Source organism: Neovison vison, chromosome 8, assembly GCF_020171115.1.
Source record: "Neovison vison isolate M4711 chromosome 8, ASM_NN_V1, whole genome shotgun sequence".
Lineage (NCBI taxonomy): Eukaryota > Metazoa > Chordata > Mammalia > Carnivora > Mustelidae > Neogale > Neogale vison.
Window position 1 is genome coordinate 125,017,388 of NC_058098.1, and position 24,899 is coordinate 125,042,286.

Consider the following 24,899-nt stretch of genomic DNA (forward strand, 5'->3'; position numbering starts at 1 on the left):
TCTTGAGGAAGTGCAACAATGGAAACTGGGCTTCTGGGAGACAATTCCAGGGGCAGCATGACGGGGATTGGAGAGTCTGGGAATGAATCCCATGAACCTCAGGTGTCCGGTCTGCTGCTGGGGTCACCTCGTGTTCCCAACCAGCCTTCCTGGAACATCAGATCTGTCCTGTTAATGCAGATTAGGTAACACGGAATGGAAGCCCCAGAGATCTCGGGCAGATGAGTTCCTTCTGCAGCTTGCTCTTGCATTAAAAGATTTCAAGGGCTCCTTCCCTATCAAAAAAAAAAAAAAAAAAGAAAAAGAAAAGCACCCTTTTACAGATTTTTAAGACGATTTATGATCTCCACATTTAACCTGCTAATACCATTGAGCACAACTCCAAGGTTGGAAACATCCAGGGAAGATTTGTTTAGGAAAAATAAGCTCACATGGGTCCTTGCTCTAATAGGCACCACCTGGACATCCTAGCAGGCGCTTACTGGGGGAGGCAGAGCAACGACCCCCTCACCCCAAGCTCAGTATTCTAATCTCTAGAATGTTACTTTACATGGCGAAAGGGATTTTGCAAGTATGATGAAGGACCTTGAGATGGGGAAATTATCCAGGTGGGTCTAACCTCATGCCATGGGTCCCTAAAACGGGAAAAACTTGCCAGGCTCTGGTCGGAGGGAGATGTGGCTATGGAAGAATGGCAGAGAGGTGTAATGTTGCTGGCTTCGAAGAAGGGGGCCATGAGCTAAGGAATGTGGGTGGTGTCTAGAAGCTGGAAAAACTGGATTTCCCTAGTCTCCAAAAAAGAACGCAGCTCTGCCAAAGGCATGACTTCTGCCCAATGAGATCCGTTTTGAACTTCTGACCTCCAGAACTGTAAAATAATAAATCTGTGCTATTTAGACCCTACATTTATAGTAATTTGTTATGGGAGCTTCAGTAAAGGAGTACATTCACTATGGGCTGACTTGATGCTAAGCACGTGAAAATCAACAGTTGAAAAAACCAAAACAAGGGTCACCTGGGTGGCTCAGTCAGTTAAATGTCCAGCTCTTGAGTTCCGCTCAGGTCGTGATCTCAGGTCTACGGGATGGAGCCCCGTGTCCGGCTCCATGCTCAGCTGGGAGTCTGCTGGAGAGTCTCTCTCTCTCCCTTCCCCTCTGCCCCTCCCCTCACTCTCTCTCTCAAATTAATTAAAAAATCTTAAAAGAAAAAAAAAGTGAAACAAGGCCCTTTTTCCAGCAGAACTCACATTCTATGGGGAAGAAACAAAACTTGTGAGCAAACAATTCCGCACTGTTGTTCCAGGCGGGCCGCGCCATCAAGAAACAAGAAGCAGGGGAGGGGAGGGATGGGGACACTTTGTCCACTTCTGAGGGCCTCGGCCAAGTGGAAGACAGACGAGCAGACTGTCCTCACAGTGGTTCCCAAAGGGCTGCCCCTGCTGGAGATCCGAGAAGACCTCACGGACCAGGTGACACGGGAAGGGGGTCTTTGAGGATGAGGAGGAGTGTGTCAGGTGGACAGTGGGGGCGGAGAGACCTGGGCAGAGGGAATGGCATATGCAAAGTATGGGGGCATGAGGGCATGAAGAGTGTGCTGGGGAGGGTGAGGAGCACCAAGTGGCTGGGCTCAGGAGGAGTATCGGGGCAGGTCCGGGGAGTGGCGTGGACCGTGGGCATCCCCAGCATTGCTGCAGGTGTAGAGAGAACGAGCCCCCATGAGAGCTGGAGGCGTGACCCAGAGATAGCCCCTTGTGTCCGTTTTCTTGCAGTCCTGCAACGACCAAACAGATACAAATCCATGGGTTCCACTCACCAGTCAAGCCCTGAAATCAATCCCTGGTTTCGTGATAAAAATAGTGATTAAAATTACTTACCAGTTAAATCATTCCACTTCCTGCCAAGGGTGTGTGTGTGGGGGGAATCACTTCTGGTAAAACTGAAGTCTGGGAATAACCAGGAGGTGGATCTTGCCACCTCCTGGCACATCTCTGGGTAATTGAAGAAGCTCTGGGATTGGGAAAGAGGACCCAACAGATCAGTTATTTATTTTATTTTATTTATTTATTTATTTTTAAGATTTTATTTATTTGACAGAGAGAGGTCACAAGTAGGCAGAGAGGCAGGCAGAGAGAGAGGAGGAAGCAGGCTCCCTGCTGAGCAGAGAGCCCGATGCGGGACTCGATCCCAGGACCCTGAGATCATGACCTGAGCCGAAGGCAGCGGCTCAACCCACTGAGCCACCCAGGCGCCCCAGATCAGTTATTTTAATTCAACGAGGCTCACTGATAACCTCGCAGGGCGGGCACTCCAGGTGTGAAGGTGAATCAAGGCCTTGAACCTGGGCTCAAAGTCCAGTGAATGGGGTGACAGGTAAAATTACACAAAATCCTAATAAGCGTTCAATAAAGGCCTAGAAAATGTGCTGTTGGATCCTGTCTTAGGTTTCTGCAGCTGTCATAACAACCACAGCCGGGTGGTTTAAAACAACAGGATTTATTTTCTTGCCATTCCAGAGTCCAGAAGCCTGCAATCAACATGGTCAGCAGGACTGCGCCTCCTCTGGAGGCTCAAGGGGAAATCGCCTTCTTGCCACGTGGCATTTTTGGTGGTTCCAGGGGCTTCCTGGCGTGGGGCCCCATCCCCCAAACCCTGCCTCCATCTTCACATGATCTGCTCTGTGCCTGTCTCTCCAAAGGACGCTAAGCTTTGGGATGACGGCCATCCAAGCAGTCCGGGATGGTCTTCTCTCAAAATCCGTAACTCAATTACACCTGCAAAGACGCTTGTTTCAAACAGTCACAGTCACAGGTTCCAGGGATCTGGACCCCCTTTGGGGGTCACCATTCAACCTAAGTAAAAATATCACTGAAGTTCCTTCAGTGCAACTTGAAAGGGAAGGTGACATCTGAGCATTTTACTAGTATTTTCTTATTTAATCCCCTAGCAGGTGGGAACTGGGCAGTCCTCCTACCTGGGAACAGGGACAGCTAGGGACCGAATATTCAAAGAAGATAGCGATGAGAACAGATCTGAATTTGGAAGGATCAGCCTGGTTGCAGGGTAGAGATTTGGCTGGCAGGGTGAGAAGGGCAGGGTCTAGGGTGATTCCCGAGATGGGCGTGGCACCCGTGGAGAGGGGAGGCTAGGGGCATGGGAGATCGTTCTCATCTGCTGGGAGAGCCCTAGACCACTCCTCTCTTTGCCCCTCCAGCCTGATGACCCCGTGGCGGTCTGAGCCTTGCTCTTCAGGGTGTTGTGACTTTCCACCTGTGAGAGGGACCGTGAAGGTGGAGGCCCCCAGCTCCTCCCCGCCTGGACCTTGTCTCACCATCTCTTGTTGTTCTCAGATCTGTGTCTGCTCCCTCTTATCCCCAGCAGGCCGGGGGAGAGGCTCGTTAGCACGGATTTCTATGGTGCCTCTTCCCAGAGGGGCCCTGGCTTGAGTGCTTTTGGAAACGTGACATTTCCACAGAGGCCCCGGGATTACTCAGCATTCACACATTGTTTCACGCTCCATGGGCATGGGTCTTGCCTTCCCCAAATCTAACCTGTCTGGGCTTTGACTTCCTCATCGGGCTGGAACAGGATGATGCCTCGTGTCCCCTCTGACATCCGGGGAGCCACGATTCTACAGGTGGCCTCTGGCTGTCAACTAAACACCAGGTCTCTGAGATTGAGTACACCCTTGGTTAAGGAAGCAGCAAATGACCAGAGGAAGCTTCTTGAGGATTCCTGCTTGAGTCAGACTTCTGCGTGGCCTAGTGCACATTCGGCATCCAAGCCTCTCTCTGCTGCCCCTAGCTGTGAGGTCACCGTGTCCTGAGGACGCTGGTGCTTATCTGGTTAAGCTAAAGGAGAGCCACAAACCACTGGGCCCATAAGGCCCGACCCCACACAGCATGGCGGCTGCGGATACTGACCTCACCGCCGACCCCACTAGGAGGCCCAGGTCCAGCGCAGGAACACTGACACGCGGTTAGGGTTTACTTGATGTCATTTTGGTGGCAAGTTAAGGAATAGCTGGTCTGTGTCTAATACTGAGCAGGAGGGACCAGGGGGCCCGGTCCTGCTCCTGAGGGGACGCTCATACCCAGGCACGGGACAGACCCAGAAACGCACCCGGTCCCGGAAGGCCGGTGCTGTGCTCTCTCTCTCTACTCGCTTCCCTCTGCCCACATGAGAGGCCGTGGAAGGGCCCACAGGCAGCGAGCAGGCCGTACCAGTGGGCAGCACAAGTGGGGCACGGGGACCCGAAGGGGAGGCCGGAGCCACATCTGCGGGACGCATGCGCACCTGCACACGTGCTCACTCACACGCGTGCTGACATACAGATCACACACGCCCACACTCAGCACGTTTGCTCACACGGCACATACACCACACTGAGCAGACGAGCTCACACTCAACACACCTACTCTCGCACTGATCACACATGCTTAGTCACAATGATCACACACACTGCACACCAACTGCACATACATGCAAGTGCACACTGACCTCATTCGCTCCCAACTCACACTGATCACACATACACAAAACACATACTCCTACACACAACACTCACACACATGCACTTCCTATCACGCTCCCCTTTATCAACACACACACACACACAGTGGCCTTGTCAGTGTCCCAGAAGCAGAGGCACCAAAAGGCACAGAAAGGGACATGGAGGACAGCAAGGACATTGGCGGATAGGCCGATGCTGTTGGAGAAGAAAACGGCAGCGGAATCAGGAGAGGCTCCCAGATGCAACCAGGGAGGGCTCCCGGGAGGTGGCAGCCCAGCCCAGCATGCATCACGCAAGGACAGCTGAGGCCAGAGCGCCATGGGGATCCCACCATGAGGTGGACCCGAGCTCCCTCAGACTGACTTGTTCTGTGGAGATTTGCCACCCACTTTGGTTCGCATTAAGTTCCTCCTTCCTGGGGCACCTGGGTGGCTCAGTGGGTTAAGCCGCTGCCTTCGGCTCATGTCATGATCTCAGGGTCCTGGGATCGAGTCCCACGTCGGGCTCTCTGTTCAGCAGGGAGCCTGCTTCCCTCTCTCTCTCTGCCTGCCTCTCCATCTACTTGTGATTTCTCTCTGTCAAATAAATACATAAAATCTTAAAAAAAAAAAAAAGTTCCTCCTTCCTCCCAGTGACCCCACTTGGGTGTGGGTGTGAGTGCTGTGTCATCGCACCCCCAGGACCCATGTTTGGGGAGGGTGAGTAACTGAGATCCCGCAGCCTCAGCTGCTTAGCCAGGGCCCAGGCTGAGTTCTCGGACTGCGGAGGGCCGGCTTCCTCCCGGACCACGTGGCGCTCTCCTCCAGTGACAGGGCTTGAACCTCCAAGCCGGTAGGAGTGGATGCAGGGTCTGGGTCCCTTCCTCTTGGCCCACTGCTCTCCTCCACCCTGCAGCATAGGCATCTAGGTCCTCTGTGCTGTCCTGTTTCCCGCCTCTGAGCCCATCACTCGGCCCCCTGCAGCTTGCACACACCTGCCAGTACTCCAGAGTGAATGTGCCACTCGACAACCCCTTCAGCACGGGATAGGAAGCAGGGATCAATGTCCCCCAACCTCCAGTCCTCCAGTGGAAAGTTCTGAGGTGCTCTGTGCACAAAGGAAATGAGCCCTACCAGCCACTGTGCCCCCTGTTCACACACCCTTGTCTTTACTGGGTTTCCTATCTTCTTTCCCTGGCAATCACTTGTCCAGCCAAACCAACTGCATGTAGGCCCTGGTCTCAGGCTCTGCCTTTAGCTAAGGCCCCAAACAGGGCCCTCCTGGGGCCCAGCAGCAGGGGAGCTAAAGACCTTCTCTCCTCCCTCTTCTCTTTCCCCAGGACACCAGGGCTCTGCTCTGATCTATTGTTTGCAGGGTTCAGGAGCCACCGCATCTCTCCAGGGGGCCAAACCACTCTTGTTTACGCAACAGCAATTACTGCTCTGCAATCATCTCCAGTCTCAAGCCGTACAAACAAGAGGTGTCTTCAGCAAAGAGATATCCTGTCCCCTATCCTGAGTGAGGGTGGGGGTCAGGACGCCCACCAAGCTTCTACCCAAGCTCAAGATTCCATCTTCACTTTAGAACATGCGTCCTAGGCAAGTCACCACACAACCATTCGTAGTCCTAGGTTGTGTGGGTGCGTGCCTATGTGTGTAACGTGTGTGTTTGAAGATAGACTCACTGTATCTTTGCATTATGAAAGCAAATGCTTGCCAGTTGTCCGGATTACAGCAACAGAAAATGTATAGCTTGGGAACAGAAGGCACCTCCTATCCTATTCTTGAATGGAGTTGTTTTGAATATTCTTGGACCAGGGCATTTTCAGCACCAATGAATGAGGTCTATTGGCTTCCTCATCAGCAGGAGGTGCCCTTATAAAGTGTCGTTTCTTCTTAGGGAAATCATTCATTCCTTGACTGTTTGGCTCCAGGTGCCGGAGACGTTGCCAAGAGTGAGACAGACAAGGAAGGCTCTCAGGCCTGTCGGCCTGTCTCCCAATATTGTGTTTTTCCCAGTCTCTGTGCACAGCACCTCAAGCAGCTTGCTTGCTCTGGAATACTCACTCAGTTGCCTCTGGCTCTTAGGGAGGTCCACGGAGCTTCCCATATCCACAGGGAAGGGCTGCACCCATTACCCAGAATGCAGAGCGGTGGTAGGGGGCTTGTCAGTCTTTGTCAGGAGGCTCCAGGCCTCTGAGGGTGCCCCTTTCAGGACAAGTCCCAAAAGGCCCAGTGTCAGGTCGCCTCTGATTGCTGCCCCCGCCCAGGGTCTGTCTTGTTGGGGGATCTGGTGCTCAGAGCCAGCGGGCATCCTGAGGGCAGGGGCCGGGGGTGGGGGGGTATCTCTGGCCTTCCCTGATACCTGGCTCAGCTGCTGAAGAGGTGCCCACAACAAAGAGAGGAAGAGTAGGGAAGGTCAGGGAGTTGGAGCAGTATAGGAGAGCAATAGGGCAGGAGCGTCAGGAGACTGTTTTTTTTTTTTTTTTAAATCAGAGATAACTGTGTGGAATCCTCTCCCTTCCCTCGGGGGGTTTGGAGCTGAGGCTGGGGCACAAGGGCAAAAACCCAGCAAGGAACACACACGGCCCAGGAGCTGGGCATGGTCTTGCCAAGTAGGGAGCCGCACAGGAGAACTCCAAGGGTAGTCACATGTACCAGGAGGGGGGGGTATCCTTTGTGCCAACGCAGACCCAAACAGTATTTTTTTAATTTAAATTCAATTTAGTTAACATATAGTGTATTATTAGTTTCAGGGGTAGAGTGTAATGAGTCATCAGTTTCATACAACACCCAGTGCCCGTTACATCAAATGCCCTCCTTAATGCCCATCGCCCTATCGTTCCATCCCCCAATCGAGGCCTAAACGTCACCCTCTTTTATTAACACCTGTCTCTTTGTTAAACATAGAAATCATGCCTCCTTTCACTGCACGCAACAATTCAAAATAAAAAACACTGGGACTCCAAACAAATGAAAACAATGGGAAAAGGTGTTTTATTCAAATTATGTTTCTCCTAAGTTTGAGCTGACGCCCCCCAACCTTGGTAATCAGAGCCCTGACAAGTTTGGACTGATGTTGGCTGCATTTCAGAATTAGTGTGAGGGACGGAGAGAAACAACTGTGATAGGATCCATTCTCTGACGAATCTTCTTCCTGAGGGCTGAGTTAACTGAGGTTCTGGAAAGGGATCACTCTTTCCAGGACCTGGATGGCTGAGTTTTCTCTCCTTTCTGATCCGTGTCTTCTGCTCTCCCTGATGCTGCTGGCTGTCCTCAGCAACCCCCCTCCCCGCCCCCCATGCTTTGTTCCCCTTTCCCTAAATTCTTAAAGCCTGTGGCCTGTAGTGGCGCTTGGCAAGGTTCTAGCAAAGCCTAGGAAAGGAATTTTTTTTTTTTTTTTTTTAGATTTTATTTATTTATTTGACACAGAGAGAGAGAGATCACAAGCAGGCAGACAGGCAAGCAGAGAGAGAGGGAAGCAGGCTCCCCGCTGAACAGAGAGCCCGATCCCAGGACCCTGAGATCATGACCTGAGCTGAAGGCAGAGGCTTAACCCACTGAGCCACCCAGGCGCCCTCCAAGGAAAGGAATTTATACTAAGGTGTAAGAGACTAATAGGCTTAACCATTCACAGGAGCATTTGGGTTTTTATAGGGAGTTCGTAAATTCAAACCCATCCCAGGTGGAATGTGCACAGGAGATCTTTCTGAAGCCAGGTCTCTGGCATTCCACGTGCCAGGTGCCCAGCGGGCCACTCCTCCCTTCTTCCTTCTGGAACGGAGCTCGGCTGCCGGCCCCTCTGCGGAAGGCTGGGGCTGCCAGGGTGGGCGGGGACACTTAGGCCCGGCGCGCCCGGCGGGGCAGGCGTCCCCAAACCTCAACCCCGGCCTCTCATCTCCAGGCCCAGAAGGAAACCGCGGCGAAGGAGGCGGCGGCGGGGGTGCCGCGAGCGCGCCTCACCTGCTGGAGGCGGGAGGACACGTCCCGGGCTCCCCTCTCCAGAGACCCGGCCTGCCGCGGAGCTAGGTGTCGGGTCGCCCATCCTTCCTGCCCGCCGCCCACCGCGGCGCCTCCACCGAGCGGCCGCCGCCTGCTCGCCGCCCCGGGTCAGAGCGCGGGGCCGCCGGCGCCTCGGCCCCTCGCCCCCGCTCTCCTCCGCGCCCTTCCCCTCCTTCCCCCCGCCGGCCGCTCTGCCGAAGCGGGGCGCTCCCCCCATCCCCCCAACTCCCCGACGCGCTCGCCGAGAGGGCGGTGACTGCGGGGAGGGAGGGGCGCCGCCCGCCTCCCGGGGCCTGGAGCGCGCGTGGCCCGGGAGCCGCCGGCGCCGCGCGGGGACTCACAGTGCAGCGCGCCGCGCCCGGACTCGGCTGGCTCGGCTCGGCGCGCGGGCGGCCCGGAGGATGCTGGCGGGCTGCCCCGGCCTCGGCCCGCGCTCCCGCCCGGGAGGGCCCCGGGCGCGCCCCTAGCCGCGCCGCCGCCACCGCCGCCAGCGCGGGGGCGAGAGGGAGGGGTCCGACCGCGCCGCGAGCCGCAGCCCCAGGGGTGGGCGCCCCCCGGTTTCCCAGCCCCCGCCGCCTCCTTCCTCCTGCCGCCGGGCGCCCGCGGATGCTGAGGGGCAGCCCCGCGCCTCCCCCTGCCGGATCCCTGGCCTGACGGCGGGGGTCGGGGGGTGCTCGCGCTCCGGCCGGGGACCGGGGACCCGGGCGCTGGCGGGGCGGCGCGGTCCCCGGGCGCGCTGAGCCCTCCTGCCCCCGCCCGCCACACGCGTGACCCAGCCCCGCAGCCCGCGCAGGGACCGGCCGAAGCACGCGGCTCCCGAGTTCCCGCACAGGTAAACGCAGGGGCAGGCCAGCCTTCCGGAGGGCAGGTAGTGCCCTGAGGTGGAGAGCCCGGGCCTCCAGGGGTCGGGTGGGAAAAGGAAGTAAACAGAAGGAAGATTCGGGAATCCCGAGGATGGTTCCAGCTGCTCTCGGGCACGTTTTATCTCCCGCTTCTAGGGCTTGGGCCTGGCGGCGTTTTAGGTGAGGAAGTGAGGGACGGAGGGAGCAGAGATGACACAGAGACGGACCCGGAGTGGGAGGGGTGGAGAGGTGGCCAGGCCTTTTGGCCAGCCGGGGACAAGAAGCTGTTCCACGAGGACAGGAGGGAGTGTGTGTGTGCGTGTGTGTGTGTGTGTGTGTGTGTGGCCGTGGCCGGGCGGTGGCCTGAGTGTGGGGGTGGCTGGAGAAGGCCCTGGTCCTGGAGCGTCGCGCAGCGATCCTCAGGAGGGGTAGGGTGGATCGTGCGGAACCACAGACAGGAAAGCAGAGGTGTTTCTACTTAGCCATGTCCTTCTAAGTTCCAGATGACCCGCGCTACCTGTGCCCTGGAGATCTGCGGTGCGTTGCTGCGGGAGGTGGCTGGCCCTCTGTTTTCCCCAGCTCTCCGAGAGCCCTGGTAGGTGGCCCAGTCCGGAGCCCTCCCTCCGTTCCCGGTTCCTTTCTCCTGGGCCAGTAGAAGCAGCCCGCAGCCAGGATGCCGAGGAACCAGGGCTTCTCCGAGCCTGAGTACTCGGCTGAGTACTCCGCAGAGTACTCGGTCAGCCTGCCCTCTGACCCTGACCGCGGGGTGGGCCGGACCCACGAAATCTCAGTCCGGAACTCGGGATCATGCCTCTGCCTGCCTCGGTTCATGCGGCTGACCTTCGTGCCCGAGTCCTTGGAGAACTTGTATCAGACCTACTTCAAACGGCAGCGCCACGAGACCCTGCTGGTGCTGGTGGTGTTCGCGGCCCTCTTTGACTGCTACGTGGTAGTGATGTGCGCCGTGGTCTTCTCCAGCGACAAGCTGGCTCCCCTCCTCGTGGCCGCCATGGGACTGCTGTTGGACCTCCTCCTCTTCGTGCTCTGCAAAAAGGGGCTGCTTCCAGACCGGGTCACCCGGAAAGTGGTGCCCTATGTGCTGTGGCTGCTGATCACCGCCCAGATTTTCTCCTACCTGGGCCTGAACTTTTCGAGAGCCCATGCGGCCAGCGACACAGTGGGCTGGCAGGCCTTCTTCGTATTCTCCTTCTTCATCACGCTGCCGCTCAGCCTCAGCCCCATCGTCATCATCTCCGTGGTCTCCTGTGTCGTGCACACACTCGTCTTGGGGGTCACCGTGGCCCAGCAGCAGCAGGACGGGCTGAAGGGCACGCACTTGCTGAGGGAGGTGAGTCCTGCCTCGGGTCCCACCCTGGGGCTTCCCTTCCCGCCAGCTCTCATCCAGGGTGGCCACAGTTTCTGGGGTGGGATGGCACTGTTTCCTTGGCCCTCGAGTCAACATGCGTTGGGGTGGGTACGTGCTTCTGGGGATCTCAGCTGCTTGTGCAGGAAGATCGTTTCTCCCTCAGCCCCTGGGCTTGGCGCTAGAGCTTTCTGTGCTGGGCCTGAGGGAGTGGAGGATGTCCGGACATTAGGCCTCAGGGCCACTGTGTCACTGGTGTCCTGCCCAAGTGGGTGGCAGGAAGGCCTATGAGGCCTGGTCCTAGGGCGGTAGTTATCAGCCATGTCCCTGCCCTTGATCCCTCCAGAAAGACCTCTTGTGGGGAAAGGAGCTCCCTTGGCTTCTGATCTCTAGCCTGTCACGGGCTAGCTTCAGCAGCTGTCTAACTCGTGCAGATGCAGTGATTCTCTGTCAAGTGGGGGCTGGCTGTCTGTCCTAGTGCTCATTTCCAAGATCAGAGGGACTGTGGGTGAAGACACACTAGGAGACCTGAAGGTGTGATGGCCCTAGATCCTGCTTGTGCCGCAGGGAGCTCAGGGTGCGGGCAGTACTTAGATGACGTGAGGTGTGGTGTGGGGACACAAACAGGGACAGTCGTGCTGGCCATGGCGGTGAAAGGTCTGCTAGTTCTTTGAGGACGTGTTTTGCTGGAAGGGGTGGAATTTTGGCCTCAGCTTAATTAAGAGCCCCGTGCTTTGCCCAGGACCCAAGAGCCTGGAGGTGCTGCAGGGCTGTAGAGATTGGGAGATGCCATTCTCAGCCTCCGTGTTTATCTGGTAAACCATTGGGAGGAGTTGGGGGGGGGGCTTAATAAATTCCATCATCCTGCTACCTCCTTTATGCACGAGATGGGAAGTGACCTGCCTAAGGCCCATCGGTTGGTACAGTAGTCACGTGCCCGGAGCGTCCATTTCTCACTTCAGTTTCATTGATCTTCCTACTTTATTGTGATGCTGGCTACATCTCGGCCAAAGCCATCATCCTGGTCTTTTGGGCTTTAGGGCTGAGTCTCCAGGGGCCCCGCGGGACTGTGGGGTGTTGACGCAAGAACCCTGTGGGGCTTGTCCCATCGCCTCCCCCTCGGTTAGAGGGAAACCACAAGTTTGCAGTTTTGACTTTTTCCTGGTTCTTGGACCCAGATTCTTCCTGTTCTTCCATTCTGGCTCACACACTGTGCTCACTCGGGAAGCTCTGTGCTCTCGTTCTGCAGAAGCCTAGCCCTGGGCTGGGACAGCATCTGAACCCTGTGGGTACAGCAACAGGTCCTTTGTTTTTCTCCGAACACCCCGTTCACATAAAGTGACGATCTGGGTCTGCCGTCGCTGTCTCAACTTCTGGGTCGGTCGACTTCAGCCTGTCCTTCTGCCACTCAAGGGCCCTGCTGGGAGCTGTCTGGGGAAGACTGGTGGGAGCCCTTCTGCTTGGAATCAGTAGGAAGCACAGACTGGGGCAGACAGGCAGGTGGACATGGCAGCATTTGGGGTCTGTGATCTGACTCTGAACCGTTCCTAGCTGCTGCGGGCATTTTCCTCTCTGCTGGAGCCCCTGAATCATGAGTCTCCCACATGCTTCACTGTCCGTTAAGGAAGCAAAGCAAAAATTCCATCCTTTGGAGCCTCAGATGCTAAACCCAGGATTGCTGGTGTCCTTTGGGCACTATTAAGAGGAGACAAAAACCCAAAAAGATTAAGAAACAGGAAAAGAAGTAAGTAAATAGAAGATAGCCACATTAGCATCCCAGGAGAGCATGGCCTTGACGTGGAGGCAGGGCCCTCCTTGTGGCTTTGGGGGATCGTGGGGAAGGAGGAGGTGGCTCTTGAGGTCCATTTGGGAGCCTGAGATAGAATGCAGGAGGCCCCGGCTTTCAGTGGGCTGTGTTCCAGAAGTTAGAGTCACTTGTTTGGAACTCCTGTGACTTTTTAAAAGGTGCCTGGGTTCCCAGGCCCACTCGCCAAAGTTTTCCTTAAGTCACAGAATCGCCGCCTTCAGTATATCTGGATGGGGTGGAAAGAGCCCAGGTGTGTGTGTGTATGTTATGAGGACACTGCATCCAGCTGTCCTCCAGCTGTGGAATGAAGCGACACTCCCCTGCCCGCTGCCCTGGTGGGCCCAGCTTACCTCCTGGGATGGGAGCACCATCAAGGGTAGGATGGCCCAGGGGCTGGGGGGCAGGGATGTGAGGCTGGGGGAGCCGGATACCCAGCCAGAGGGACACCAGGCAGGCACTCCAGACCCCCCGCCCCTCCTTGCTTTTCTGTCTCTTGCCTGCAGCCTCTTGTCTTCTTTTTCTTTGCCCATCACCTGTTGGTTCCAGCCAGGAATTCCCTCCTGGGCCTGTGGGGCGGGGGAGTGTGAACTAAGTTTCATGGTTCGAAGCAGACCCTGGATTTCGGGGCTTTGAGAATGCTTCTGTTGCTTCTGCCTTCTCTGCACCCTTTAATCTCTCAAACCCATGCTCTGCTCTCATGGGGGCTGTGGATTGACAGAGGGATGGGGGGGGGGTTCCTCACAGTAGCCCACATGTCCCAGGCAAGTCATGCAGCCCGCCCCTGGCTCTTCTCATGGGAGGCAAGCAGGTTGGGGTTCTGATAGGAAGAACAGGTGAAATCTGGCTGTCGGGTGGGATATAGGATGGGGTGTTGCTGGGACTTTATTCGTGAAGTAATATTACTGGGCAATAGGGATGGGCCTTAACCTGCAGGAATCCGATAATCACAGTCAGACCCTGGGGTGGAGGGGAGCCCGGGCTGTGGCTGGCAGGGTTTCCCTGCATCCCTCTCCTGGCCTCAGTCCTGGCACCGCTAGGTCTCTTATGGCACAACTTGCCTTCTGCTGCCCTGCACCACCCCCATGTGATGTGTCGGAGCAGGAGGGGGTCAAGGGCAGGACCAGGCAGCAGCCAGTGGGTGAAGATGGGGAGGGGGATGGGCAGAAAATACAGCCACGGTGATGAGGGGGTATTCCTGAGACCAGTGACCATTCCCGAGACCTTGATGCACTCAGGACCTATTAGCATGTGATGGGGGTATTAGAGCAAAGAGTCTGTGACAGGTTAGGGGACAAGGAACAACATTTACAAAATCACTGGTTGCTTTATTTCATAGCAGAAAGGCTATTTGGAAGCAAAATTTCCTCTTGGAATTAATAGCCTGTTAAGACCTTTCCTTACAAATTAGAACATGACAGAGCCGTGGATGTGGAATTCCCGCCACCCATACTGATGATCTAGACCGTTCACCCCGTGAAGGAACATTCGGCTCCGAGGGGCTGGAGGCAGCTACAGTAGGGGTGTTGCGGGAGGACTGATGCTTCCAGATGCCTTCATCGGCAGGCTGGAGTTTAGGGTTCTATGCACATCCTCCCATTCAATCCTGGATTGTTACCAGCTCCACTTGACTGATGAGGAAACCGAGGCCCAGGGAGGTTGAGGGATGGAGGGGCCGGGTAACTGGGGAGGGTCACCGGGGAGTGAGAAAGTGGGTGCAGGGGGTGGGCAGGATGGATCCCGGGGCTTCCCTGAAGGCCTCTTTCTCTGAATATGGCCTGAACCACCAGAGGCATCAAGGTAAGAGATGGGTGCAGGAAATGTGGGGCGGCAGGCAGCAAGGCCAACCCCGGATCAGCTCTGCCACCATCCCAGAGTGGGACAGAAACGGCCATCCACTGCCCCCACCCCTCAGAGTGTGCAAGTGGGCAGGTTTTAGGCGTCTGAATAATAAGGAAAGGCCTAGAAGGGGACGGGGAGGCATAGAAATCCAACTGTGGAAGAACAGTCAATTAACGAACACATAAACACCTTTGCAGCAAGTCACCCCCTCAGTCCCGTCCTGGGTTGCATTTCTCTGTGGCCTCTTTGGGTTCTTCCCTATGTGGAAACAGCTTTTTCAGTATGTCCTTGTCCTGCGCATGCGGTGGGCCCTGCCTTTCGCTGGCTGCATTGCCTCTCGGAGCTTTAGCCGTGAGTGTCCAATCCCTCATGTTTATTTTAAATCTGTGCTTTATCCTTAGTGGGCTTCACTGAAGAGGAAACCAGAGCCCAGGGCTGGGCCACTGGTGGGTAGCTGGGTAGCAGCAGGCTAGATTAGATACCAGTGTCCGTGCTTCGGTCTCCCTTTGCCCCCGCCAGCCCCGCCTTGTGGGCAGGTACATGTTGTACGTCCATCCATGCGTGTGTACACACATACGCACACACATGCACGCACACCAAGGCTTGGTCTGCCTCACAGCCTGCCTGAAAGCCCCTTGAGATGGTCGTGCCGGGACTCCAAGGTGACGCTCATCCTGCACTTTCTTGGTGCAGTAAATCCCACTAGGATGCTCCAAGCCTGAATAAATATTCGGACCTTCCCCACCCAAGCTCCCTCCCCTGTCCCTTCTTGATATGCACTCTTGGGGGTAGGCGTCCGTAGGGGTCATCCAGACCGACACTTGGATGTGTGTGCTCAGGGCTCACGCCCACGTTCAGGCCAGGCCCACGAACGTGGAGTATACACAGGTGCCCTCATTTACTGAGCTCCTGGGTTTTTTACTGCTGGGTTTCTGTCGAGGAGCTCCCGGCAGGAGGTGGATATCATTTTCATTTTACAGATAGGGAAACTAAAATGCATGATGAGTGACGTGACTTGTCCAAGGCCGTATAGCTAGCCGGTGGCGGAGCAGGATTCGAGCTCAGGTCGGTGGGATTACAGCGTTCCTTGTCTTCTGCAGTCCTAAAAGAACCCCTTGGATTAGCTATCCTCAGCCCTGTTCCAGTCGGGATAGGATTCTTGGTTCCTTAACTCACAATCCTTCCAAGGAGCAACGTGGAGGAGGAGGTGTTTCTGGGGGCAGGCATGGCGCCGTGGGTCAAGAGCACTGTGGTCTGGGGGTCCAGTGGGGGTTGCAGCCAAGAGCCTGTGCACTTCTGTGGCCGCTGGAGCCTTTGCTGTGCTCTGGGACCGTGTCTAACTGATGTGCGCCAGGCTGACTCGCTCATCCGGAAAACGCTGAATTACATCTTGTGTAAGATGGGGCGCGGTATGGTGCTCTGAAAACATTTTTGGGTCAGAATTGGGTAAAGACTTGTTTGAATATTTTGGTTCTCTAGGAAATTCAGTGCGGGGCGGCCCGTTTCTCAGTGGCCTTCCCGCACACATATGTGCTCACGGACTGTATGTTTCACTTACCCTTTCTGTGATAGTCTCAACACGAGATCCTACCGTCTCATGAGTCTCTGGGTCGGCTGTGCTCAGCAGGGCAGTTTTTCTGTTTCCAAGGCACCGACTGGGGTCACTCTCTTGACTGTGGCCCTCAGCCTTCGGCATCCAGCAGAATGCTGTCCTGGAACGCTCTAGGAAGCCTTGCATGTCCGGAGCCTCGGAGCTCCCCCAGGTGACTTCTCTGTGTGTTCCACTAGGGCTTCCTCACAGGTGTGGTGGTCCCTGAGAAAACATGGAAGCTACTAGAATGTTTTAGAGGCTAGACTGGTCACCGTGGTCAAAGCAGGTCACAAGGCTAAGCCGGATGCAAGTAAGGGGAAACGGATTCTACCCCTTGATGTGAGAGTGGCATGTTTATATCGGGAGGGAAGGGATGGAGGCCAGGCATCTTCTGAGGCTGCCCACAAACCAGGGGGGCACAGGGGGTGTGCTGGGAGAAGGGATGAAAGAAATCCATGAGTCTGGGGGGCGGTTTTAAAAAAAAATACCATGTGACCACAGGATGCTTCCAGAGTTAGAGATGTGATCCAGGCAGGGCGTATAGAACTTTAAGGCATTGCTTCTCTGTGAAATTCATCATTTCTAAGATTCTCAGAAAGTTCCAGAAACTGCATTGCACATAAAGAGACAGTGGCTCATAGTTCTTCTGCATGGGCTATGGCTTGCCTTCTGTTTTTGAGAAGACTTCATTCTCTAGTCAAACATGCAGACCCGCTCTGTCCAGGGCTCTGTGCCAGTTCCTGGGGAAGCTGTCCCTGCCTCCAGCCCTGGTCCTTTTGTCTCCATGCATCGGCTAGATTGGCAGCCTGGCTCTGATGTTTGTCTTCCTTTCCCAGAAGGTGGGAGTTTGCTCAGGTACGTGCTTCAGAAACATGTTGGATTCGTCTGTCTTAGCAGGTTGTCATTTATTTCAAGGAGATATTAAGAATGATTGAATTCCTTTTCAGCTCTTTGTGGTGCCTCGGTTGTGACTGTCACTCTGTAAATGTTGAATACATACATTCCTGCTTTGCTTTTACGTTTGTTTCCTTCCTTATCATCTCATGAAGAGTTTGATAAATTTTTGGTTCAATCCAAGGTGGGAATGTTCTAGTGCTAATCCCAGTGATTTGAGAATTTTTAAAATCAAGATTTATATTACCTTTCAGGGGGTGCTGATTCATACTCCCTTGCTGCTTGTTTGAGGAGAAAAGCAGCAACAAAGGAGGGTTCTTAGGAGCCCCCAAAATGAGTCCTAGATCCTGTTGGCCTAATTCTAATCTCCTCTTTGGACAAAAATGTGATTTGTATGAGATCATACAGAAGAATGGCTAAGCCGAGTTAGACCTCTTACCATCTCACTTCCTCTGCTTATTCCTGTAGTTTAAGGAACTTCATTCCTTCCACCACCTCTCAAATATTTCATCAGGACTGCAAGCAGTGATCTAGTGGGAGTATACGGAGAGGAAAACTTGGCTCCTTCCCTTTAGAAGCTCCTTCCCTCTAGAAGCTTCCCTCTTGGTACAAGTTCTGTTAGTGAGGACCTACCTAGGCAAACAAGAAGGCTTGTAAGGAGCTGGCCATTGATCTGGGTTTTGAAGGATGAGTAGGAGTTTTCCAGGGGGGAATAACAGGAATGGGGCTTTCCAGGAGAGTCATAGGAGTTTCACACTTGATTGGGACTGGTGAGCATCATTATGTGACAGGAACGTAAGTGGGTGACAGGAGCTGGAGAGACAAGGTGTAGAGAAGTCAGATTTGGGCTTTGTTCCTACAGTGGTGAGGTCCATCAAAGGAATTTAAGTAGGGGCAGATGGAGTCTGATTTACATTCTGAAGAGTCATTTTGGTGGACTTGGGTGAGGCCAAGATTGATTATAAGACTGTCGAGGTCATACGGGCATGATGCCATGGGGGCCATCCAGCAATATGGAAACAGGCTGGAGAAGAGGAGTTCAGTTTGAGGTGCCCATGGGACATCCACGTAGAATTATCAGCTTATTCAGTGGGTAATTATTTAACACTAGGCCCTATATTCAAGATCTGGAGCTTAGAGACATTTAAGAGTTCCAGATTTGGGAATCATCAGCATTTAAATGGTACCCATCTCCATGGGGAGGGTGAGTTTTGTCCAAGAAAAGTGTGTAGAATCAAGAGAGAAGAGTGCCTAGGACCTAGCTCTAGGGAATAGTCAGAGGAGGAGTCCCAAGCACAGAGCATCCATGCCCCTCCCCGCTTCCTACCAAGGTCCCTGGTTATGTATTGTTTTGTGTCCTCTATAATTTTTCTTGCTTACCAATATGGATGCCTCATTTCATTTTCTTGTCTGATTGCTATGGCTAGGACTTCTGGTACTATGTCGAATGAAAGTGGCAAGAGTAGACATCTTTGTGGTGTTCCTGATTGTAGAAGAAAAGGTCTCAGTTTTTCACTATTGAGTAGCATGTTGGCTGTGCATTCTTCATGTATGGCATTTATTACCTTGACGTATGTTCCCTCTGAACCCACTCTGAGAGTCTTTATTGTGAACAGTTGTTGAATTTTGTCAAATACTTTTTCTGCCTCTATTGAATTGTATGGTTTTTATGATTTTTATCCTTCATTTTGTTGATGTGGTATATTGTGTTGATTGATTTGCAAATATTGAGCCATCCTTGGATCTCTAGAATAAATTTCACTTGATTGTGAAAGATGATCTTTTCCGTGTATGGTTGAATGTGGTTTGCTCATATTTTGTTAAGGATTTTTGCATCTATGCTCATCAGGGATAATGGCCTGTAGTTCTTTCCTTGTGTCTTTGGCTGGTTTTGGCATCAGGGTAATGCTGGCCTCATAGAATAAGAATATATTTAGAAGCTTTCATTCCTTTTCTACTTTTTTGGAATAGTTTAAGGAAAGTACGTACTTGCTCTTCTTAAAATGTTCAGTAGAATTCTCCTGTGAATCCATCTGGTCCTGGATTTTTATTTTTTGGTCGTTTTCTGATTATTGATTCAATTTTGTTACTAGCAATCTGTTCAGGTTTTCTATTTTTTCCTGATTCAGTTTTGGAAGGCTGTATATTTCTAGGAATTTATCCATTTCTTCTAGGTTGGCCAATTTGTTGGCGTATAATTTTCCCGGGTGTTGTCTTACAATCCTTTCTCTTTCTGTGGAATCATTTATGACTTTTGTTTCTGATTTTATTTGGGTCCTTTCTCTTTTTTCCTTGAAGAGTCTGGCTAAGGGTATATCAATTTTGTTAAACTTTTCAAAGAACCAGTTTTTTTAGTTTCATTGATTTTTGTTTTTCAGTCTCTGTCATTTATTTCTGTTCTGATCTTCAGGATTTTCTTCCTTCTACTCACTTTGGGCTTTGTTCTTTTTCTTTTAGTTCCTTTAGGTATAAAGTTGGACTATTTGAGCTCCCTCCTAGCCATTTTCTGTCTGACGCGTCTTCCTTTCTCTGTTCAGGTTTTTAGCCATTTCTTCCAGCAAAATTCTTCTTTGTGGTTGTGAAGAAATTTCCTTTGATTAATAACGTAGGCTTTTCTTTTTCCCTTTCCTCTCTTCAAGAACCCTTTCTTTTTTTTTTTTTTAAAGATTTTATTTATTTATTTGAGAGAGAGACAGTGAGAGAGAGCATGAACGAGGAGAAGGTCAGAGAGAGAAGCAGGCTCCCCATGGAGCTGGGAGCCTGATGTGGGACTCGATCCCGGGACTCCAGGATCATGACCTGAGCCGAAGGCAGTCGTCCAACCAACTGAGCCACCCAGGCGTCCTGAAACCTTTCTTTATTGTAAACAAAACCAAAAATGACATGTTTAAGAAAAATTCCCACCCCACCCTTTACCCCCATTCAAAACCCCAAAGTAAGCAACTGGATTTGAACCTTTACAAGATTTCCATGGTTGTGGTCTCTTGTTCCCATGTCCTTTCAAGACTGCTCCCTATGCAGTGTAACTTGGGCCCAGCTAAGTGAGATCTGGCAGCATAAGGCCAGGCAGCTGCCTCTCCCAGTTCTCTGCTTGGCTCTAGATGGGCTTCTGGACTGCTTCTGGAAGGCTGTTTCCCACTCAGTGGGGCTGGGTCCTGGGTAATTGATCCCCACTGGCCAGATTCTGAAGAGACTGACTGATCAGCCCAAGGCTCGCTTACCAGCGTGATGATGATAGATGGACCTTGCCATCCTCCCGAGGAAGAGAATACTATGTATGTCTGTTCTTTGGTACAAATTGACTGCCAGTTCCTAAAAAACCAAATCCGTAATTTCCTGCAGGGGAATCTGAGCACAGGGCATCCAGCGCTGTTGAGGGCGGGTCATCCTCTCAGGCTGGGGCTGGGAGCTGTTCCTTCTGTTCCTGCTATCCTTACGGCCTGTTTCCCAGTATTGGACGAGGCCATTAGACACAGCCTCCCTCTGATGGCTGGCAAAGGGGCACGATGCCCTCTTTAGCTCTTTTTCTGAACTCCTACATGTGATTGTAGTTGATCCTTCATGAGCACTCTGGAAAACACTACCCTCCCCTCACCCCAAAAACTCGGATTGTAAATTATACTGCCCACCTCTGGGAACAAATCTGGGACTCTGCCTCTTTATTTCAGGAAGGATCCAGAGTAGTCTGGCCATTTTAGGGAGCGTTTCCTCTCCTTTCTGTAGCCTCTGGTCTCCAGCTGACCTCTACAGTTATAAACTGGTACAGGGGCCTTGGGAGCCTGGCCTGCCCATGAGCTTGCTGCTTTGGGAATCTGTAAAGGCAACTGGCTTCCCACATTTGACTTTGAGTACCTCCTGGTTCCCCAGCTTACCAGCTGTGAGCTCTTCAGTACATCATTTAATCTGTCTGTCCAGCATCTATCTCTGTGACCAGTGTCTGTGGCCTTCCAGCACAGGGCTGGTTCACTGCCAGTGCTAGCCATGCTTGTTGCTCCGGCTGGGGCTGGCCTTGTTCCTGGCTCCAATAGAGAGGAATTTCGAGCAGCTTGGGCCAGTCCCAGGGGAGAGAAGAGCAGCTCCATGTTCCAGATGTCTAGAGGGCATCTTAGTTGGTCACTGGACACTTAACCCCCTTTCTGGGAGGGGAGGGGAGCTCGGCCGCCATTTTGTTGTCATTGTTGTTGTTGCCTTGTAAATGTTAGAGGGAATGTGTTTTCAGCTGAGGTTTCCCATGAGGACAAAGAATTCTGTACTTTTTTTTTTTTAATTCTGTACTTTTGATACAGGGGTTTTTGTTTTTGTTTTTGGATTTGCTTCACAGCATTGGCCTTTCATTTAGTATCTTTCCCTATTTGGAAAGGACTGAATTAAGAGTAGGTCATGCGTGGGTGAAGAAAGTCTCCAGAACAGATTCGGATGGAGTCATATCAAATGTATTCTCCCAGAGTCAAATCACTTGAGCCATGTGGTGCTTGGTTTCTTTATTGGGATTAAAGGGGACCCTGGGGGCTGGGGGACATCCTGCCTGATCCTGGGTGGCCTTGCTATGCTCCTCTCCACCAGCATTAGTGACACACACCACCCAAGACTTCTCACTGGACTTAGGGGTGGAAAGAGTTGTGGGGCTCACGGTCCAACGCACAGGCTGTGGATGCCCCAATCCATTCTCTAGTCTTTGCTTCCTTTTCTCTGGGGCGGGGGGAGCTCCCTTTCTTTACGAACAACCTAATTGGCCTGAAGACGCTGTTCAAACTAGTTCTAAAGGACATTTACATAGATCTTTAGAGTACTTTTTAATCTGCTGAATGTCTTTAGTCCTCATACGTACTCTGAGTTGATATTCTTGTTTCTGGTAGAGCAGAGGGCAGAGGGGCATGGGGGTAGATGAGTGCCCAGGACCACGCACTGAAAATGCAGTGTAGGCTCATCTCAAGTCTTCTAGATCCAAATGTAGTGAAAGTGCTCTTGCCTGATGAAATAGGGGTGGGTCGCTGGCCAGTGAGTGTGCAAAGTTCCAGTGATAGTGGCCACACAACTGTGTGCCAAAGCACATAGACTATACACCGAGAGAGTAAATTCCACTGTATGTGACAGGAGTAAAAGCCCAGGCTGGATGGCTGTGGGTCAACAGATGATCTCAATGTGGTGCGGTAGGAGACACGCTACCTCAGCAGGACTGTTTGTGGGGTGAGGGCGCAGACTTGGATGGACCCTAATGGAACATTCTAGAGTGAAAAGAAATGTTCCGGATCATGATTGTGGATGGAGTCCCATAGCTGTTTGTATTTGTCAACACTCCTCAAAATACACACTTGCCGAGCATAAAGAAGAATGCAATGAGGTAGAATTTTTTAAAAAGTAGAATCCAGAGATCGCAAAGCAACTGTACATATGCAGATACATTTATATGTATTTAACATTATTTTAATTGAATACATTTAGCTGTATCACCGCTTGTTCGTCTTTTTTTGAGGGGAAGATCTTTCCTTTCCGTCCAGCTAATGTTCCTTAGAGCGAGGGTAAGTCATCTGTAACTTCCAGTTTCCTTAAGAGAGAGGATTGAGGGTCAGTTGGAAATAATCCAGATACAGAATTTTAGAGTATTTTTTTCTTAAGACTTTGTCAGAGAGAGTACAGAAGCAGGGGGGTGTCAGGCAGAGGAAGAAGCAGGTGCCTGCTGACACAGGACCCTGGAGTCATGACCTGAGATGAAGGCACACGTTTAACAGACGGAGCCACCCAGGTGTCCCAGAGTTTTAGATTTTTAGGATCTTTTTTTGGTCAAATTTTTGCTGGTATCTTGCTCACTTCTAATTTATCAGCAGTTTCTTCTAGCTGCTCAGTCAAAATTTTCCAAAATATTCACTTTACTTTCCTTAGAAACAATTGCCTTCTTTAAAAACTCAAACTTTATCCATTTAGGTTGTATTTAAATTATGTAAATATGATACCAAAAAAAAAAACAGTGGACAGACCCAGGTTTGGGACTAAACATAACTGCCTCTGGGGAAACACTCCAAAAGTTGGAGCAGAAATGCAGGCAAGTTCCAGAGATGATCCTGCCAGCTACGAAAGGCCAGGAAGTTTTAGAGAGGGACAGATGGTCTTGCCTTCTCTGGCGTATTGGTTCACAGGACTTTGGGGCTGTCCTGCACTCCTGGCCTTTCTCTCTGAGCCCCTTCCTTCCCTCTCTTAGCGTCTGTTCCTAGTTGTAGTTTATATCGAGAGAGATGTGCACCTGCCCTCTGCTTCCTGTCCGGCAGCCCTTCCAGTGTTTGAATTTGGCCACCTCGCTCCCCTCAGTCTTCTCAGCTGAAGCCACCTTACCTTTCCAACAAGTCCTCAGGTGACGTGGGTTTTGGGCCTTACAGGAGGCTGGGCACTTTCTGCCTGCAAATCGAAACGCGGTGCCTGGGAGTGCCGGCTCCTGTCTGACAGACCTCGTCCCCCGGCCTTGCTAAGAGCCTGCCTGGCTTGCCTGGTCGCAGGACACATGTGCTAGTGGCATACATCCTTCTACAGCTCTTCTTTAACATTTGGTGGCAAGGGTGGTCTCTGCTCTTGGACAATTAAGGGATCAAACCTTCAGGAAAGAATTATAGTCTCTGCAAATATTTACTGTAATGTAGAGAAACCCACTGCTGCTGGATGCCTGCTCGGTGGAGACTGTTGGAATGTTCCCCTGCCTGGCTGTGCTGTTTAAGGGAGTGGGGGGAAGGCAGAGGAGCCCTTCCAAGGGACCGTGCAGCTGGGGACTGCTGCTCAAGGCTGGAGGGTGTGTTAGCTAACCTGGGCTGCCCATGACCCCTGGCCATGATTCTGTAGCCTGCACGCCCCTGTGCCGTCTCCTTTCTCTGTTGCTTCTCCGATCCCGTGACCCGCCGGAATAGCCAAGATGAGTGTGACTTTCAAGTTAACCAGAGCCGGACCCATCCCCGTCTTTGCTGTTGTTTCCTGCAGGGATGATGCGTGTGATATTGACTACCCGGACTGGATAATTTCATTCGCACGTCTGCTGCTGGCCATCTGTGGTCCATCTAGCTAGTCATTCTTCTTTTTGCTCAGCCAAACACCTATGGCTCTGGATCCATGTTTGTGCAAGGTGCTGGGGCTACAGGAATGAGTAATCTGGGGTCCTGCCTACAAGGGGCACCCAGCTTGCTTTATTTACTTAACACCAAAAAAATTGTCTGAATATGAGCATGGCACAGAGTGGTGCCTCCATAAATATTTGTTGAATGTTGATGCATGAATGATTAGGTGGGATCATCTGAAATCACCAAAATCCAGCCACTTTCAATCTGTAAAAAAAAAAAAAAAAAAAAAAAAAGGTAATTGCATTGCTTATGGTTCAGTCTAATATAAAATTAACAAATGTGCCCATTATGGAAAGCTCGGAATATACTAAATAGTATAGGAAAATATTGCCCATGTTACCCCTCAAGGATGCCTACTGGTAACATCGGGCCCCTTTTTATCAATCGATAGATACGAAGATTGATTTTCTTCTGTGTTGTGTGAAGTGCTTGATGTAAGAAATTATTCGACCCAGGCAGGAGTTATAAATAGTTAATAGCGAAAGCCCCCCCCCACACTTCCTGCCCCTGCTCCCCTTTCCATAGGCCCCCACTGCCAAGTGTTTTGTGTGTGTGTACTTCCAGAGAACTTCCTATGAATTTGCGTATTTGTGTGAGTATATGCACATTTAGGATTGAGAGATTATTCATACGTTTATGCAAATCACTGAAACTAACTCCTCGCTAATGCCCACCCACTCCTCCTCTCCGTCACCCGGTTGCCCTCTCAAGGTGGGGACATATACCTGCGGCCTGCAGCAGCCAGGGGCTCCCACCCGAGGTCCACGCTGTGTCTCTCGTGTGCAGCTGTGGCTGCTCCTTGAGCCGAGGAAGAGCCGGGCTGGTGTGGCGAGGTGCTCCTGCGGCCTCCATGCCTCCCTGTGACAGCAAGGGGGACTCCCACGGAGCAGGAAGTGCAGGCCCAGCCCAGCGGGCTGAGGGGGGGTGGCTGGAGGGGTCGGGGAGGTGGACGGCAGCACCCTGGCCGCGGGTGAGGT

The 24,899-nt window shown here is 52.5% G+C and overlaps 1 protein-coding gene across 1 annotated transcript in view; it reads left to right on the top strand.

Moving 5' to 3' along the window:
* Positions 1 to 8,397: 8,397 nt before the first annotated feature.
* Positions 8,398 to 24,899, top strand: part of ADCY3 (adenylate cyclase 3) — a 79,539-nt gene continuing 63,037 nt past the window's right edge. The window contains exons 1-2 of the mRNA XM_044261968.1: positions 8,398 to 9,321; positions 9,829 to 10,679. Of these exons, the coding sequence (XP_044117903.1) occupies positions 10,005 to 10,679 (675 nt within the window). The 5' untranslated portion in view covers positions 8,398 to 9,321; positions 9,829 to 10,004. The remainder of the gene's footprint in view (positions 9,322 to 9,828; positions 10,680 to 24,899) is intronic.